The following is an 18,603-nucleotide window of genomic DNA, read 5'->3' on the forward strand; positions in this document are numbered from 1 at the left end:
TCATCAAATATTACAAATACAAGACACAGTATCTAATATAGGCTACTTGAAGAAAGATGGAAATGGAGAGAGTCACCAGACTCCCTTGAAAAACACTCAGTTTTGGGACCTGTTGCATTAGGAGAACCAGTGAAGTGCTGTCTACAACATTTTAAACTATTGCCATTGTCTATCTGGCACCAGTTCCACAATTATCCTCCACCTCCATCCTACCCCTTGTTAGGGTTACGGTTACTTTTAGAGACCAGATCAGATTATAACCTTGAGGCCTGGTCAGAAGTCATTGTTCCATTTTAACAGCATCTTAAATGTTGTTACTGTGAGCACAAAATGAAGTTGTCAGAAAATATTTGGAAAACCTTGTGGCTCATTAACAGTGTCATGGAAGGACTAGAAAATGAAAGACTTCCAAGACAAGTCTTTCCAATGTATGGTTTAGCATTTGTTCCTAGAAGAGAGAAATACATTTTATAGAAAGGAATTCACCGATAGAAACACAACTCTAATCTGACGTAACCATTCACTTTATTTTTGAGTGGGGAAGTAAAAAGTTGTGAAATGTCCTGTTTTTATGCTGGGCTTGTGCTCTGTTGCTGCCCTCAACCAGAGCTAATGGCGCTTATTTAACGTGCTGTCATCTTACTACAACATACTCGATCTCCCTAAAAAATGAGTTGCTTCTCTTCAGACTGTCTGATGGCAGGATGTGAGGCCGAAAGCCCAAGCATTAATTATTCACAGTTTTCGCAAGCTTTTTCAACACTAACTACACTTCTGAGAATATTTATATTCATAATGTGTGTTTCCATTAGTAAATTGTCCATATAGTGGGCAGGATGCAGTATATACTGATTGAGTTAGTGTGAACACAGCCAAAGATCTTCTGTGCTAGAAACAGAAACCCCCACTAGAAACCATAGATTTATAGAAGAACTTGATACCGGATGCTAAAATGGTAACTCTTCAAACCAATGCGAATTACTCTCCTGGCTCATATGCCCAAAAAGCTTTCTGGCTTCTGCGTTAACTTCCTGGTTATCGCTCCAGTGAGTACATGCAGTGAAGTTTCCCCTGCTTGCCCGTTCCCGTTCCACCCGAAGACTTCACATTTTGATGACGTCCCAGATTTCTAAACGGCTTTTCTGAGCTTGAGGGATGTTTTTAAAATATACAACCTCCATGGATCAAAAAGTCATACTACAAAGACTCATAATCAATCTTGTGTGCACTTCTTGATGTCTTGTCAGCAGTTTTACCCATGTCTCTTTTATAATGCTGGTTTATGGGGAAGTGGCCAGCAGGACTGAGGCAAAGCTGTGCAGCAACTTCCAGGGCCTGCTAGAAACCGGCTGTACTCTGTCTCTGGCTCCGTACTAACACTGTGTAAGCACAGATTAAATTAATGTAAAACACATTGAACTCCTGTTATACCACAGTGTGAAAAGAATGGTCAGATTATGAAGTTAAAGGTGACACTATACACTTCACTTCAAGTGGCCGCTCATCAACTTGTAAATTAGTTGGGCGACAGTGAGAAAAATGTGTAGCTTCACAATGACACAGCCCAGAATATCAACCAGAAGAAAAACGCAAATCAAAACCATAAAAAGTGTTATGTAGACTTTTGCTGTACCACTGCTGTAAGAAAGAGTTACTTACTGGAAGTCTTTCCTGAACAGTTTAACATTCCTAGACTATGCAAAGTGCATGACGGATTTATTTGGTCTCTTACCATTACTACATATCCACCGACGTCCCTGTGCACTATGCACAGTCTAAGGGAGCGTAGCATCAATCCACAGAATCCAAGTCCAAGAGCATATGTGTCTGTGAACTCAATAATGGGGAATAAACTGCATGCACACAAGCCCATCAGGCTTTTTCAGGTGTCAAAGCATATTTATACAAAATTACAAGACAATATATATTTTCACTGGATGCAACTTTATTAGCTGTGCACATGCACAGTGTGTTTGAGATTCATTTTGTTGTCTTATATGCAAATCCATCTTTGGCACCATGTTCGTCCTCCTGGAATACAAATGCTAAATCCAAATTCCAACAAAATCAAGTGAACCTACAGTATGTAGTATGTACTTAAGTATTGTCATGTCTATTTTAGTGAAAATGCAATAATGTTTAATAAGAATAACGATTAAAAAGCTATTTAAATCATAATACATATTCACAAACATATTACAAGGTGACATACACTGTAAAGGTCCTATTAGTAAGAAAAGTTGGTATCTCATTTACATCGTTAAAAACTGATGCTTTTAGACGATGATCGACCCATCCTACAATCCCAAAGTGTCAGGATTTGATGATTTAGGAATGACACTCAAACAAAAATCTACTTTTCTTACTAATAGGACCTTTAAAGTTGCACATTGCAGTGAAAGGAGCAAAGGAGTTACCTCTGATGCATTTGATTGGTCACTTGTCAAATGTATGTATGTACAAATTTTTTTTAAACAAATTTCATTTGTTTCCCCTTTTCCACCTTTTTTACTGAAGTGTGTATGTCTTAGGACAGAAATCCAATCACTGTCATCAGAAAGCAATGTGCTGGCTTTGTATTATGAGGTCTACCGACCAACCAGCCAGACCAGCAGAACCAAATGTCACTGTAAACGATGCAATCACTCCCCAGAGGAAAGGGAAGAGAGCAGGGATCAGGGATAAGTTGCCCTGATTTGGCCCTAAAGCTTTTTCTCTCTAACCCTAACCCTCTCTGATAAGAGGAAGGTGAAGAAAGGTATTGAGCTTGTTGTGCTTTGAGAGACTGCATCTCCAACACAAAACATCCCAGCCAGCCTGGACGCTCATCAGTTTGAATTTACAATTAACAAATCCACAGGCGATGTCATATCCACTTCCCTCCGTTCAGTTGTCACGCACCTTGAAGTCAAGAATACCGGCGTCAGAAAGATGTTTGTTCCTTTCAGCTCAGCATTTAAGTATTCCACTATGAAACTGATGAGAAAACTTTAAAGTAACACTGAAAGATTTTCATATCTGCAATAGCACCAGACTACAGAGAAGCTTCTTTCCTCAGGCTATGAGACCCCAGAACTACTCCTCCAACATGAATAGTTTTATTTTATTATTCATGAGTCTGTGTAGTTTTTGTTTTTTGTGAAAAGAATTCACCCCCTTAATTTGTTTCCCTTTTATTACTTTTATAAATGGAATCATGGTCAATGTAATAAGATTTTTTTTTTGACAAAAAACACAAAAAAAACAATTAGTATTCACCCCTTTTTAACATGACTGACCGCACGCAACAGAAATCCAGCCAACCGGTGCAGTAATAGTGATTTGAAGGGAGTGAATACTTATGCAATTATTTTACATTATATATTCACAATAAATTGACATCACTTTGTAGAAATCTGTTTTAACTTTGACAGAAGAGTTTTTAAAAGGGGTTGAATATTGTATGAGCACTGTATGTAGGTTGGGGAATTATAAAAATAAATCTCATGATACAATCTCATAATCACCACTGTATTAACATTTAATATCTATAATGAAATTTGACTAATTTCTTTATTAACTGTGTTTACGTAATTCTGATTCTATATAGCATTGAGTATTTTTCCTTGCTGGCTCACATATCGGATCACTGTCTGAAGGTATGCAATCCAATTTTTTTTTTTTTTTTGTCTGTTAAACCCTTTTTCAGTAGGTAAGGCATCTCTGTTGGATAAGCCTCAAAATCTAATTTGCATGAGGTTTCCTGTAACGCTCCATACTTTTTGAAAGTCTAGTTGGAATCCTAAAGAGAACATTTTTGAGGCACTGAAGACAAAAAGCACTCAACGTTTTGCAAATTCACCAAATTATAGCCAACTTTATTCAAAGGCTCAATAAATTGCTTAACTTAAATACATTAGCTGTAAAGATGCACATCTTATCGTGTATAAGGAGACTGAAGAAAAAAGAACAAGTGCAAAGAACAGAACAGAAAAAACAAAAAACAAGTAAAGAAACATTTGAATGCTTTAAGCTTATGAGTAATGGCATACTACCGGTTCCCCTTACTCAGGTTTTCGGGCCTAGAACACTTGTAGAGGAAGAGTTGGGCACAATAATCTATTAAACTGAGTAGATTTGCATTAAACAGCACAAACGGTCTGTCAGAGAGAAGTAACTTCCACTGTGTACCCAGTTCAAAGTAGTATGTGGTATTTTAATGCATTATACTGCAAGCTGTCCCCAACAGAATACATCATACAACAGAATATAATCCAACACAAAAAAAATCAGTAATAAAATACAATACACAACAATACACAGTTAAAGAAAGACCCCATCGTTATGAATGATTGTATCCAATTCCATCTAAAACCTGATTCCAATAAAGTTGCGACACTGTGTAAAACAGAAATGTAACAATGGTGGTTTGCTAATCCTGTTTGACATACTGAGTGGAAAATGTTCAAAGACAATTTATTGAATGTTTTACCTCATCGACTTCATCGATTTTTTGACTTTTCATTCATTGGGACAGTTCGCAGAAACCTGGTGAAACATTCCTCAGGTAAACGGGTGCAAAAGGCTCTTTCATGGATGGGTTTCACTGCTTCATGACACACGATTGTATAAAGAATATCATCAATACATGGGTTCGGCAACACTTTGTGAAACCGTCGGTAAACTGAGTTCATTAGCAAATGATTGTGTTCCGTTTTTATTTTTACACAGCATTTTTTTTAGAATCAGTGTTGCATATCATACAAGTGTTACTGTGCCCACCCCTGGAGTTTCAGCATACAGTGACATGCCAAAATATGTTAGTGATGGATCATGGTTAAAAAAAAAAAACAATGTCAGGATAATGGGTCAATGGAACATCTACAATCACCACCTCATAAATAGGATATGATATCAGGTCAGGGTTTTGTTGTCAAACACTAGTATGACAAGTACAGTCACTGATGTTATTAGAATGTCCTCAAGGACTTGAGAGTATTTGCAATGTCAGGCATCAGATTTGTATGAACATGCTTTTTTTTATTTTAGTATTTACACTTTAAAAATATCTGGAGGAGGGAAAACTTATTCCAGCTACAAAAAATTAGCCTAAAATGTACATGTGGCATAGTTGTTATTTGATTGATTTGTAAAATGCTGGCTCTGAAGGGCTTTATGACTTTACAAGGACACCTTGACCATACCATTACAAACTTGGATTTGGGATACTACTGAGGTGTTAGAGGACACTGCCTGTGCGCTACAAAGTTAGAGAAAAGACTGCCGAAGTTCTGGAAGGGTTCTGCAAGCGCCTTTGGATGGAGTGGGATGCAAAAAAACAAAACAAAAAAAAAAACAGTTGCACACTTTTGTCAAAGAGCAAGAGCAGTCACCAGAGAGTAAATTACACCCCCTAAAAACATTCCATTACAAACTGCCTGTTGTATAACAGGAAAAAAGATTATTAAGTGTCAAAATGTGTAATTTTACGGATAACTACAGAGAGACTGAGCATTTCAAACATAGAATCAGCAGCTGTGAGTCAAGTACTCTCACACTATTCAGCATGGGCAGCTCCGAAGACACGTTGCCCACTGTTCCTTTCAGCTTTCAAACTTCAGTTCACATCATTTTGAAAATAGACCTAGGACACACAATTCCACCGAAAACAACGAACCGGCCCTGCTTTCAGTTTTCCACGCGTTTCATAAAAGCTTGGAAAGTGAATTGGTGACAACAAGCAAGATTTTACAAAATTCTTTCCATTTAATATTTATTTCACAGGTTTTTTTTTTGTTTTTTTTTTCAATTTGCTAATCTTATTGAACATCTCAATGTGAAAGAGTTTCAATAGCCTTGCGCTTTCTCTACAATGACCAAATGATCAATTACATCTGAGAAGCGAGAACTGATTTGTCGTTCTCTTTATGGAAGACAATCATTCAAGAGGAATTCCGGTATTTTTAGAACTGGAAATAAGTTTAGATATTTTGGTGTGTAAATAAACCATACTTTACTACTGCTGCTGCTTTTGGAATTGGTCCAGTAAATTGCCTCAGCTAGAAGCTGCAACATAACTGCAACGGCTATAATGTCATGCTTTAGGGTGACTCAGTTTATCAAAGTTATGTCCACTGAAAGAGCTGGTTTTCTCATTTTTGCCTCTCACTGGCTGTGGTTGTTATTCTGAGTGTGATTAAATGAGTAAGATCCTTTTTGTAACCAGAAAAACAACATTTGTTTAAGATTTGTTTAAGGAGAGGTCTTGCTCTGGATTGCTGGACATTCAGCTGATATCATTCTGGATAAGTCATGAACTGTAACAACTGACTTCACAACATTTCAGAGTAAGACTTGAGTGGTTCTTGTGTTTCTGGTTACAAAAATAACAACAAATAGGTCTAGCACATATTTTTTTATAAAGCTGTCGGACACTATTAGAGTAATAACTTCTGCTTCTGCTTGTGAGCAAAAAAAAAAAGAACTTTTAGTGGAGCTGACTTTTATCGTCATTCCCCAAAGGTTTATTTTGCAGCCGTGGCAGCTGTGTGCAGATGCCAGCTGAATCAATCTATTTTGGTAAGTATAAATCATTTACGCACTAAAATATGTAAACATGATCACAAAATGCCAGAATTTATTCATTAATGTCCTTTTTGATATACTGTCCTGGCCTCTGTCTGCATCCCTGTAGGATATCGTATTGTCATGGCGTGACAGACCAGATGAATAGCTATATGAACAAAAAATAAAACAATCTACAAGTGTCTCTCAAGAAGAAGGCGCATAAAGACATTTTCAACAATAAGTAATCTCTTCCTCCCTGATTTCACTGTGCCCCCGTGACAGCTTGGTACTTCCTTTAGCCGTTTTTTCACATACAGCTACCAAGTCAACTCCCACCGGCATCTCAATGCAGAATACCCAAAAAGTCACACAATGTTCAGTATCACTCTCTCCTCTACGTATCTCACAACTTTAGCTCCTTCAAAAAAAGCACTTTTAGCTGTAATACTTACCCAGGCCAAACCCCCAAATCCCACCACCCCAGAACACCAAGAGGAAAAAAGGGAAAACAGAGAGTTTCCATTTATTTTCCCTTGTTTCCAGGGTTGTCATAAACTTCTTTGATTCAGTTGTTCGAGAGGGATTTTCCCACCAATCCTGTCCTTTTCATTCAAATACCAACGGTGTGGCTTGACCGCTCTAGGAAGAGCAGTCAGTCTCAGGAGGCTTTGAAAGGGTTTCATCTGAAGGTGTCTCATTAGGGATCCCAGTTTCTCCTCCATTCTCTGGTCCATTGCTGAGTGTCATCTTCTCCAGACCTGAAGGGAAGACACAGATAGAATAAATGCAAATTCTTACATATCGTTCCTTTAACTGCACCAATTGTTATTATTGCTAAATGCCACTTAACAACATCTGAATGTCACTTTGAACTGAGCTTTTTTAACGGTGCTTTTAAACCAAACTGGATTTGTTTGAAAAAACATCTTGGTAGAAAAGGAAGGGTCTCTGGTTTCTCCAGCTCATTTGTGGTGTGAAAGCAAATGGAATAACTGCAGTATTTTGTGACAGCAGATCTGTGCTTTTAGCTCAATTCGAGAAGCTGAAGAGTAAATCCATCCACTGACTGTGAACTGTTCAGGAAGCATTCCAATAATATACAGTGTGAGAATGTTGTAGTAAAATGCATGCAGCGTGAGACTGGGTGCAGTCTGCTTACCCTGCTGTTCATCAATCCCCTCATTATATTGCTGTACAATATGCATGTAATTTTGTTCAGATTATGTTTGTCATTATTTATAAATTCGCTGTCTAATAATACAAATAATGCTTATGTTTTATTCCTTTGTAAGTGTTCAAGTGCTGCATGACCTGTCACATGAATGTTCCTTTCTCATGTAGCTTCAAAGAGCTGATGATGCAAGATGACAATCACCAAAACTGCCCAACTGCTTAGATATGTGTCAGTCTGTATGATTTCATGGTCACAACCAAATCCATGCTATTAAAAAGGCACCACACATGTTGAGCTGAAGTAAATCACTGAGTTAGGATTACGACATTCGCACCACCCGGATGAACAGTGGAGAAGAAATAACAGTGGAGTGTGACAATAATGCGGCATAGTTCCACAGAGGGGGTGAGCCAGGCCTGAACGTGGATCCAGTCTGCAGAGTGGTTAAGCACTGCCAGTGAAGTCACACTTTTATATGGAGAGTATCAAAGATACACATTCAGTAGCCCACCTTAAGAACATTGTGGCTTCACTAAAGCAGACATATGTTGTTAACATCCATCTTTATGATTGCATCAGTGAAACAAACAAGAAAAAGAAAAACAGTTGGGCTACACATTCAATGAGATGGTAGAGGCTGCCTGTGCAGTTTCTGTCTTAACACAAAATTCCAGGATTTTTCCACCAGAAACACTGCATATTGTATGTGGCCATCCTGACCACATCATAATAACTTCACACTTACCACTTTTGTTGGAAGGATTTGGAAAACACAAACGCTGATGAAAAACTGTAAATTAGAAACAACACAAGTCCTCTTAAACTTTTACTGTCTAGGTAAAAACAAAGTTTTGCACACTTACGTTGCAGCGATGCTGAGGTGTTGCCAGGGGGGGCCGTGCTGCTGCTGTCCACTTCATCCAGGTAGAGTCGGTAATGATGGCCACTGTCGTCTTCATACTCCACATTCTCATCGTCACTGTCCACCTCCGGAGCCACATACACCACCTCAAACTCTATCTGTCCTCTCTGTAACAGACACCCAGAATGAGCACTTTCAGAGAAGCTGCGAAACGGTCCTGGCATGTTGCGCTCACGTGTGCAAGCTTCCGTTACCTGCTGGGACAAAATGGTGACCGCCTCCTTGTGTTTGGCATCTCGCAAATTGATGCTGTTGACAGCAAGGATGGCATCTCCCACATGCAGACCTCCGCATCTGTCTGCAGGCTGACTTGGATGGATCTCCGAAATAAGAATGGGGACACCGTGCTCCTTCCCGCCCTGATGAGAACACACAGAAGTTAACTACACTCGTTTTGCCAAATACTTCTCCTTTTAGACAATTTTATGTTGTTGTCAGGTATGTTTTAGTCATATGACAGATGTACTGACAAGACACTACAGCAGCCAAATCTGACTTCAAACACTGAGTATCCTAAACAGGCAAGCAAGTGCTCTGTGAACTACTAGGTTTTGTATTGCTGGCATACATAGTCAAAGAGTTAAAGAGGCACTGTGGAGTTTTGGAGAAGAAATTCAAATTAGAATTTCAATATTTACAATATTAATGAGGTAATGATACAAACTCAGAAATATGTATTTTTTCCATTTGTGAATAACCAAGCTGTTCTCAGAGGAAAATAAGGTCCCAGCACACTATTTGAAGCTAGAAAGGTGGCAGGGTCCGCCACATATAAACAAAGTAAAACAGTATGAAATTGTGTTGTTCTATTAGAATGTTAGAGTGTGTGAAATACTGTGGGATGCTTTGAATATGATGAGCTCCTGATGAGCACTCTGCATGGCCACCTTTGCCATCCATGTATGAATAGTCTGTGAGAATCAGTGAACGTGGCGAGTGTTATAAAGCACCGTCTCCATTTACCAACACGTATTGATTAGATAAATGATGAGCAGATAGCCATGTCTGTTCACAGGGGTAGCAGCTGCCCTCGCTCTCCATACGGCTGCCATGATGTCAACATTACACACAATGAAGGCAGGCAGCTACAAAAGACTGCTGTCTAAAATCCTCTTTAATGCTTCGTCCAGTGGAAATCATTTGATAGCCTTTCCCTGCATTGTAAGAGTAATTTATTTTCATTTCCAGATTCAAGCACATTTCAAGCACATCTCCATGAAATTAGGGATGACAACGTTTAACAGGTACTGTTAAGAAGGAAGGAATAAAACAGCTGTGACTGTGACTTACTGTAATGGAGATTCCTAGCCCCTCATGATCATCTTTGACTAGCACCACTTTTCTTATAGGGCCGACTCCCTGGGTTTTCTTCAACATGTCTGGTTCCTGAAATGAAATCAACACATTCAGCTTTGGAAGCACAACAAAAAGGTGTCAACAGTCTAAACTGTTTTGTAGTTTCACACTCACATGCCCCACAGGAGAGGGAAGAGGCTTTTTAGAATCATTGCGACCTCTACATGCTCGGATGACGGTCTTATGGCGGTGAAGGTGAATCTCTGCCTCAAGCTGGTTCCACAGTTTGTCGTGTGCTGGCCCCTTCATGTCACGGCCCAGCAACTGGATCTGCTGCACCCTGAAAGACAAACCAAGGGACGCCGTTATTTCAAAATTCAGGCATTTCATTTAGGCCGGACACCAACAAATCTGGCAGTCCAGCGAAAAAAACGCAGGGTGGCGACACCATGTGGTGCTCCATGGCCCGTATGTGTGAAGGGTTGTACATTTTAACCATTTTTTTTTCCCAGAGCCCCCTGCCACCAGCACCAGGACCACAATTAACCTTGATGACCAAAAAACCCATTCCTTTTTAATATGCACAACCAGTGTGTGTCCTGGTATGTTGTGAAGGGATCGGGGAAAAGGCACTCCAGCTGAACTAAGTCATGAAATGGAAACTTTGCAATTATTGAGGTTGAGGTTGAGGAGGTGGTAATCATGCACCCAGCTTCAACCTAAAAAGGTGTTGTGAGCTCCAGCTCCTTACCTGCCAGCCAATTCCTTATCCAAGTATTTAGCAGCCAGTCTGGCGCCGTACACTTCAGCCTGCAGTACTGCCATGTGCCTGCGGAGGGCCTCGTTTTCCTTCTTAAATAGTCTGACTTCTGCCTCCAGCCTCGCCTCTGCTAATTTCTCCTTCTTGCTGGCCTCCAGTTCCTGTTCCTGAAATAAGAACATCACATATAAACACAACAAGCATAATAAGCAACTTGAGTGAACGCTCAACACCAATATCCACGTACAGGCAGATCTATCTTCTTCAGAAATTTCAATTCATACATTATTAGTTGTATCAGAACAGTTTTTTTTTAATCACATGAGAAGATGATTCACTCATAATCAGATTAAGGTCAAATGCTTTTCTCTGACTTAAACCTCTCTGAAAAAACAGCTGCAGTTAAAAAGTCTAAACCAATCTGTGTAAATTTCTGTAACAATGTCATGATCATTATATTCGGCTTTTTTGTTGATGTGTTATCGCTGCCCTCTCACCCGTCATATTGAGTGTTTGCCGTGCAGGCAGGCAAATATCTTGTGTTTCATCAGGAAACAGGACGTTGGTAAAAATCCGCTGTGCATGGTATCTGCACTAACCTACACATTTTAGTAAGAGTCCTGGCCTGGCACATTTACATGCCTATATGCTGGTGCTGTCATAGCGCTTAACAACTGGCAGCAGGACTTTACATTTCTTGAGGACTGATGTACTTGTCCTGGTCGAATGACAACATCTGCCTCAAGCATGGTGAGAAAAAAATTAACACAATTGAATTATAGAATCGTAACCTTATCATAGTGAAATTTGGGTTGAAGACAGGCTCTTTAGCCAAGGCCCACTCAAAAACCTCAAAAAGACATCACACAGACACAGAAAACATTTTAAAAATTCATAAAAATTTAACTGTTTAGAGTGTTGAATATGAAAAAAAGCACCTGATCTGACCTCATTCTGCTGTATCAGGTGTTTTGTCAAGGAATTTAGTAAAAGCAGAATAAAAATTGTTTAAGAGACTGAGGAGGCAAAGAAAGGATGTGATTGGAGCCTGCTAATGTATCATTCCCAACAATGTTTCTTGAGGAGAAATACAAAAATGAGACAGGCACTGATAGTCTGTTAATCAAAGTGTTTGGTCTAATGTTGAACTATTTATTATTAAAAAGTAGAGAAGAAAGAGAAGACAATGAGAAGGAAAAATGAGGAGAGTAAAAAGAATGGCTGTTTCAACTGGACTCATATGCAGTGTAGTTTTCTCCGTCACAGTGTGCTTTGTTTTCTGATGCAATGTAGGATGAAGGGTTCCTTTATATGCTTGCTTGAAAATGATCCTACTAAAGCTTAATGAACAACAGTGTATAAAGGAGTTAATTGAGGTCAAACTCAAACAGCAGTAAAATGCTTACACACTAATGCAGCAGTAATATTGAGCCAAACACGTCAGATGATAGGTCAACACAGACAGGACTGTAAGTACTTAGAAATACCAGCACATGCAGCACCTATAGGTAACATTAGATATTGACTGCTTAGTTGAAGATATCCTTGCTTTTCATTTAAGCGCTCTGCTCACTTTACTATAAGGGAAGTGGACAAGAGGAGCGAGATTTTAGAAAATTTCCATGTTTCCTCTTTTATGGCTAATTATCTTGTGTCGCCCTGCCTACTTCCAGGTCACCATGGCGGAGAGGAGGTCGTGTGGCTCGGGCACCACTTGGCGATGCTTCATCCTGCTCAGCCGTTCTCCTGGATCCACACGCTACACATGTATCAGATATTCCATCAACGCAATTTGTAAACTGATTTTTGTTGCTCTGTTCATGTACATGCTACATGTCTGTCCACCCTGGAAGAGGCATCCCTCCCCCGTTGACTTTAGATCTATCCAAATGCCCCTTTATTTACATGAAGGACTTGTATTTTATAGTGCCATTATACTCTGGTCTGTGGTTACTATGAGCTGAACTGACGTTCGGGGATGTGGAGGAGGAGGACCGAGAGAAGTTGAGGTAACTATGAGTTTGAATGACAAAGAAAGGGGTTAGGAGGATGGAGGCAGGGGTGAAGACAGGCCTGCCCACTCAAAGCTCTCAGTGATCGCATGGAAACGTCTTAAAAAAATTCACAAGAACTTAACCATTTAAGTAACACAACATTCTGGTGGTTTCCAGTGTGCTGTCAAAGATTTTGGTGAAAGTAGATCAAACATGAGATGAAATTAGAAATGCTGTGCATATTGTGCATGTGACAACAAAATATTTAATATCACTGCGAACACACTCATCGACCGCCCTGAACACAATTTGACACGCTCAATCAATACCATATAGAGAAGGTGTGTGTCAATCTTACTTAGTAATATTTGAAGCTACCCTTTCGGAGATAGAGACGTTTATTATTTTCTTCCATATTTTGACAGTCATTGAGCCACACCTTTGAATTGGCCATAGGTTGCAGCACAACACAGTTTTGTGACTATTCAATGGATGTCCTGAAATTTCAGCTCTATAGCATATTTGTGTGATTTTTAACAATTCTGGAAGATTAAAATGTGAATTTTCATGAAATGCCCACTTGATCATAAGCCAATTTAAGGAATCCATTGAGGTGTGCCCCATGATGAATCACCAGTTGAGTCAAGTGTAGATATACAATCTACGTTCAATCCAAACCAAATCCAAGTTATTCAAAAAATTGGATTGTTCTACAAACATCAACATACAGACTTACCATCTCTTCCAATGCCGGTGCAGGCTTTAGGGGGAAAAGAGCAGAGGAAGAAGAGAAATAAATAAATTAGAGAAATTCCAATTTCAGCCAACAGAGATCATTAGTGAGTCAACCACCCAGTAGGTGACTGAAAGCAGTGGAACTGTAGGATAGCAGGAGTAGGAAGCACCAAACCAACAGCAGCGTACACCTGCCCATTAAGAGAAGCTGCAACTGCATACTGAAATGCAGTATCACGATTCAATCAATTTTTATATGTATAGCACCACTTCATGACACTTTCTAGATGCAGCGGGCATGTGCCTTGACCAGTTAGGCTGAGAGAGAGAGGGAGACGGAGAGGAAAAGAGAAAGAGAGAAGGAGAGGAACAGAGAGGGGGATTTCAAGTCCGTTTTCATCTGACTTCTGTGCATCACCTAAAGCTGCTGTAAGCCTTTGCTAGCTTCTCGTCCACTGTGAAGTCAGCAATCCTTCCTCCTCTATTCCTCCCCATGTCACAGCACTCCCCACAACTCCTTTCTTGCCTTGGCATGTTTGGTAATATACCGTATGGATGTTAAGTAATACAACCACTCACGCAAACATAGGGGAAAAAATGGGTTACTAACCAAACACTCTAACAGTGATTACGACTAGAATATTAAGTTATCTAAGTCTGTAGTCTGTAACAATTTTTTTGTTTTATTTGCTAAAACTGTCATTCTGATCTGACAGCAGAATAAGAAACAGGTCAGCTGTGTAAAAATCCACTGTCTGTGGACATTTGATTTTTAATAGATGTCACATTAAGCAATATGTCAGCATTAAGGGAATTCCACACCATCTCACCCAAAATCCAGAACTTTTCTCAATTTGTGTTAAGGATTTTCTCAGAAGCATTCATGTTGAAACTTCTATCAACCATCAGAACTTGAAAATCCTACAGCTTCTCTCCAAATACTTTTTAAGTTAAGAATTTGTTTAGTTAAGTTTGGCCCAGAGCTAAATTTCAGCATCATGTGGATTCTAAACCTCACCAATCGATTATATTTCATTGGATCGGGTTTTTTTCATTTTTAAAAACCAATAACTTAATATTTTCACTTTGTCCCCAAATGTTGGTTCTGTGTAGTATCAATGTAGTTCTGTCACATCTAAAAGTTATTTGGTCCTGAATAAAAAACTGAGATCTTGCTAAATATAGCTTCAGAACTCGCAAAAAAACACTTTCTGGTTACTTTGGTTGCAGATTTTCCCAAGAACGATGATTTTAATTTCCTTGAAACTTTTTTATGTGAAAGTGTTAATATTCATTGGATATGAATTGCATATATGATATGTTTTTCTTACTTTTCACCTGGCTGGGATGTACATTCATTGGGGTTATTTCATTGATAAATATTTGTTCAGTGCTGACTTTGAGGTTTTTTGTGAGATACCAACTGAGCCTGTTTTTCATTGGGTTACATGATTTTTTTTGTTTTTGCAGACGACATGATGTCATCCTCTTCTGTGTCTGGACCGAGGTGTTGTCCGCTCAACTGCAGAGATGCTCTGATGCTAACTTTCAATCTACTACATTACTGACTGTAATATAGCTGGCTAACTAGCTAACTTGCAAACATTAGCCAGCAGATGTCACATAGGACAGAGTCAAGGGAACATTATATGGTCACTGTTTAACTTTAAGGCGTGTGTCTCACACTCAAACCAGTTAGCAACTTACCGTGAAGACACTGCTTCACCTTAAATAACAAAAAATGATTTGTGCTATGTGCATATGGGTTACATAAAATAACATTAACCTATATTCCCTATCATGGGCACTTTAAAATTAACTACAAGGAGGTTTTCTTACCTACACTTCTTTTGAATTTGCCTTCAAGAATACACATTTGGCCAACACAGACTTCAGACTGTGTGTCTTGACAGAAGCTCGCAGGCAAGACCACCCTTCCAGCAATTACAGAGCAGCCCTAGCTCAACATTGTGCGAACTTCAGACCCATGGTGTGAACAGAACAGCAGTGCCACTTTGAGCTCCACACAAATCCGTTCGTTCTTTATCATTAAACAAAAATAAAATCCCCGAAACTGTCACCAAAATAGAAGACGGTTTACAGTCGCATAAGTGAGCAAAAAGAAAATCCTTTGGGCTCTTGGATGCCCAGGCTGGACTGGACTCTAGACTCAGCACCTTGCAGTCTTGTCTTTTGTCTTAGTCTTTAGTCCTGATGATTGTACTCATATAATGCATGACAAGATGAACTTAAGTGTATAATGTTTGATAATGATAATTGACCAAAAAAACAAACACAACAACTCATTTGGTTAAATATGTTGATTATGTTATCGCATAAGACGCACACCATACAGCAGCACAGCTCTTAGTTTGAGTGTCAAAATTTCTGTTATGTCTTTCTGCACTTTCTATATCTATAAGTAAAAAGTTTTAATTCATTGAGTCTGAATGTTGTGGAAAGCTTTTCCTCCTTCTACTTACCAGTCTGTCTTTGATGGAGTCTGAGTCCTCAGCCTGGCCTTGCTTGGCATGAAGCTGCAGCTGGAGAGCATGAAGCTGCAGGAGCTGGTCATGGACCTCCCTTTCTATCGCTGCCCGCTCAGCTTTAGCCTCAGTCAGCTCAGAACGTAGGTCCACCAGCTGAGCCTGAAGTGGAGGGGTGGGTGAACGGCAGACAAAAAGGCATGACCAAACTACCGGTATACTACATTTTAGTTTTCAAGACATATTTTTCTTACTGCATTGAGATGCAAAAATAATGACTGTATTTCTGTTGTTTCAGATATGTTCATTATGTAGTCCCATTTCAAAATATCAAGCCACAAAATTGTTATTACAATGCTTCTTTTCAAATAAACAAAAAGTTAAAAGAGGACATTAAAAAAAAAGAGAATAAACAAATGAAAGGAGGAAAAAAAGACAGGCAAAAAAGATTAAATTTATGCTTCAAAAATCACAATTATCATTTACATACACCACCTTCTTCATACGTGACCTACCATGGCTTTGGTTGTGTAGGTCTAATTTCAAGTTCCAAGTGCATAAAAATCACAGTGGACCATTCTGCCTTTTAGTTGAGCATCATGAGGACCGCTGGCAGCGAATGAGACAAAAAGTTCATCGGAGCCACATGAGGCTGCAGGGGCTCATACAGTTTGATTAAACCTTTCCTTTATACTGTCCACTGCCACCAAGGAGTGATGCTGACATAAAGGGGTGTCCTGGGTTCAGTGTTTGGATGGGTGGAGTGTGTCAAGTGGCAACCACATTAAAGGCTAGGGACCAAGGTTTCTCATCTGAACATTGCTTTGTAACAAGAACAAATGATACTTACATCACCTGTCGATGGTTTTAACATTGTGGCTGATTGGTACATTTTGAGAGTTAGAGCCAGAGGCTCAAGCAGGGTCAGGGGAGGCTGGGGTTAAAGCCACTGAGGGCTAGGGTCAAAAGTCCAGAGGGTGCTTTATTCCATTTATCTGGCTTTCCTGTACCAGAGTCACCAGAATGAGGCAAAACTTGTTTGAAATCCTGTTTTTCAGGTCTTTAGAGGTTAGCAGGCATAGCGATTAGAGGTACACGGAACACCATTGTCGACATTTTAATATGTCTACTATTATTATTATTATTATTATTATTATTATTATTATTATTATTATTATATTTTTCATAAGGTGACATCACACAAGGCAACAGCATATCATCAGCAGTACTATGAGTAACAATTAGTCAAGCTTATGGTGAAAATGATGAAGGCTTCCCAACAGGAAAAATCACAGACTGCCACAGTTGATCATGGTCCAGGTCAGGAAGGCTCCACAGCAGCTGATTAAAACCACCAAAACATCACTGGTACCATCTACAGAGCATCAGTGACATCAGTGAAGTGAGATATCTGCACAGAGCCCAGAGACACTAAAAGACAACACCCACCTGCCATCTGACAACAGATACAGCAGTACCTGCTGCTGTGCCATCAGACTACAGAGCAGCTTCACTGCTCAGACTGTGAGACACCTGAACTCATCACCTCAAACATGTTTAAACCCTTGTGATTTTTTTTTTTCTTTCAAAAGACAACAAATGTAACTTGTACCTTACGAAAACAATCGCTCTCTGTCATGGAAGAGGAGCAGTAAGCCGGTGGATCGGCAGCGACAAAGCAAAAACCAGGACTGACAGCTTGTGAAGCCGGAACCGAAGTGGAGTAGTGTTAGTTACCATGAGTCGATGTTGACGGGGTGTTCTGACTACACAACAATGGAACAGTGACCGTGAATCACACAACAGCTACTCACCTCCAGTTTATGGTTGAGCTGGAAAACCGTCTGGGTTTTGTGACAGAGCTGAGCGAAACAGGAGCTGAGGCTGGTCATCTTCTGCCGACCCTCGTACGTAATGTCGACTTGATCCGGGTCTATTTCTCCGAGAAGCAGGTCCACGTCCACGAAGGCCTTGTCGAATTCTTTCTCCAGCACTTCAAGCCACCGAAACATTGACATACCAGGGCCGAGACCGGAGCCCTGGCCTGCCGGGGAGCATCCACCCGAAGCGGACATGTCTATAGACAGCGGAGCCCTGACGTTAACGTTAGCTTAACTAGCACTTTGCTGGTGAGTGACGTTAATGAATCCCCTCTCTGCGAAGGGACAGTCGAAATAACGTTGAAACGCAACGACGAGATTCCGTCAAGGCTCGGCGGCTGCAAGTCTAGCGAATTTCCTTTTTTTTTTTTTTTTTTTTTTTGGTGATTCTGGTGAAAAGCACCACCTTACCAGGAAGTTCCAGCACAGAGACACGGATTGTATCTGAGGCAACTACTACTGTCTGACTGGCTACAGGGAAGAGCAGCTGAAAGCAGAGCCATCGATGCAGCGCTTCCTCGTTTTCTTCTTCTTCTTTTGGTTTTAATGATGGGTTGCAAGCATGACTTTGAAGGTCCGTGCCGCCGCCTACTGTACCACTGTATGGAGCATGGAGCTATATGGTATTAGTTTACTGTACATCATGTAGAACATATGAGCAGAAGTGTAATGTATTTCATTTTTGTTTTATTATCTTAAAAATCCTAATAAAAAACTACATTTTAATATTGCTACTGTAGTCCTTGAACGCCGTCGTGTCCCTTGTATGAGCTGACGATACAAACCAAAACTAATTTGAGTAAATAAAAT

General features: G+C 39.8%; 1 protein-coding gene across 2 annotated transcripts; it reads right to left on the reverse strand.

Annotated features, from left to right (window-relative positions):
• Positions 1 to 3,840: 3,840 nt before the first annotated feature.
• Positions 3,841 to 18,413, reverse strand: gopc (golgi-associated PDZ and coiled-coil motif containing). 2 transcript variants are annotated; one of them, XM_037086696.1, is made up of 9 exons: positions 17,728 to 18,411; positions 15,911 to 16,075; positions 13,429 to 13,452; positions 10,690 to 10,865; positions 10,113 to 10,278; positions 9,933 to 10,028; positions 8,837 to 9,001; positions 8,584 to 8,749; positions 3,841 to 7,304 (listed from the first exon to the last, which is right to left on the reverse strand). In XM_037086696.1, the coding sequence occupies exons 1-9, from the start codon at positions 17,986 to 17,988 to the stop codon at positions 7,186 to 7,188; spliced, it is 1,338 nt and encodes a 445-aa protein (XP_036942591.1). In that variant the 5' UTR covers positions 17,989 to 18,411; the 3' UTR covers positions 3,841 to 7,185. The 2 variants fall into 2 exon arrangements, with proteins under 2 accessions (XP_036942591.1, XP_036942592.1); XM_037086697.1 differs by lacking the exon at positions 13,429 to 13,452 and having other exon boundaries at positions 17,728 to 18,413.
• Between the last annotated feature and the right edge of the window lie 190 nt (positions 18,414 to 18,603).

The sequence above is a fragment of the Acanthopagrus latus genome, chromosome 22, assembly GCF_904848185.1.
Source record: "Acanthopagrus latus isolate v.2019 chromosome 22, fAcaLat1.1, whole genome shotgun sequence".
NCBI lineage: Eukaryota > Metazoa > Chordata > Actinopteri > Spariformes > Sparidae > Acanthopagrus > Acanthopagrus latus.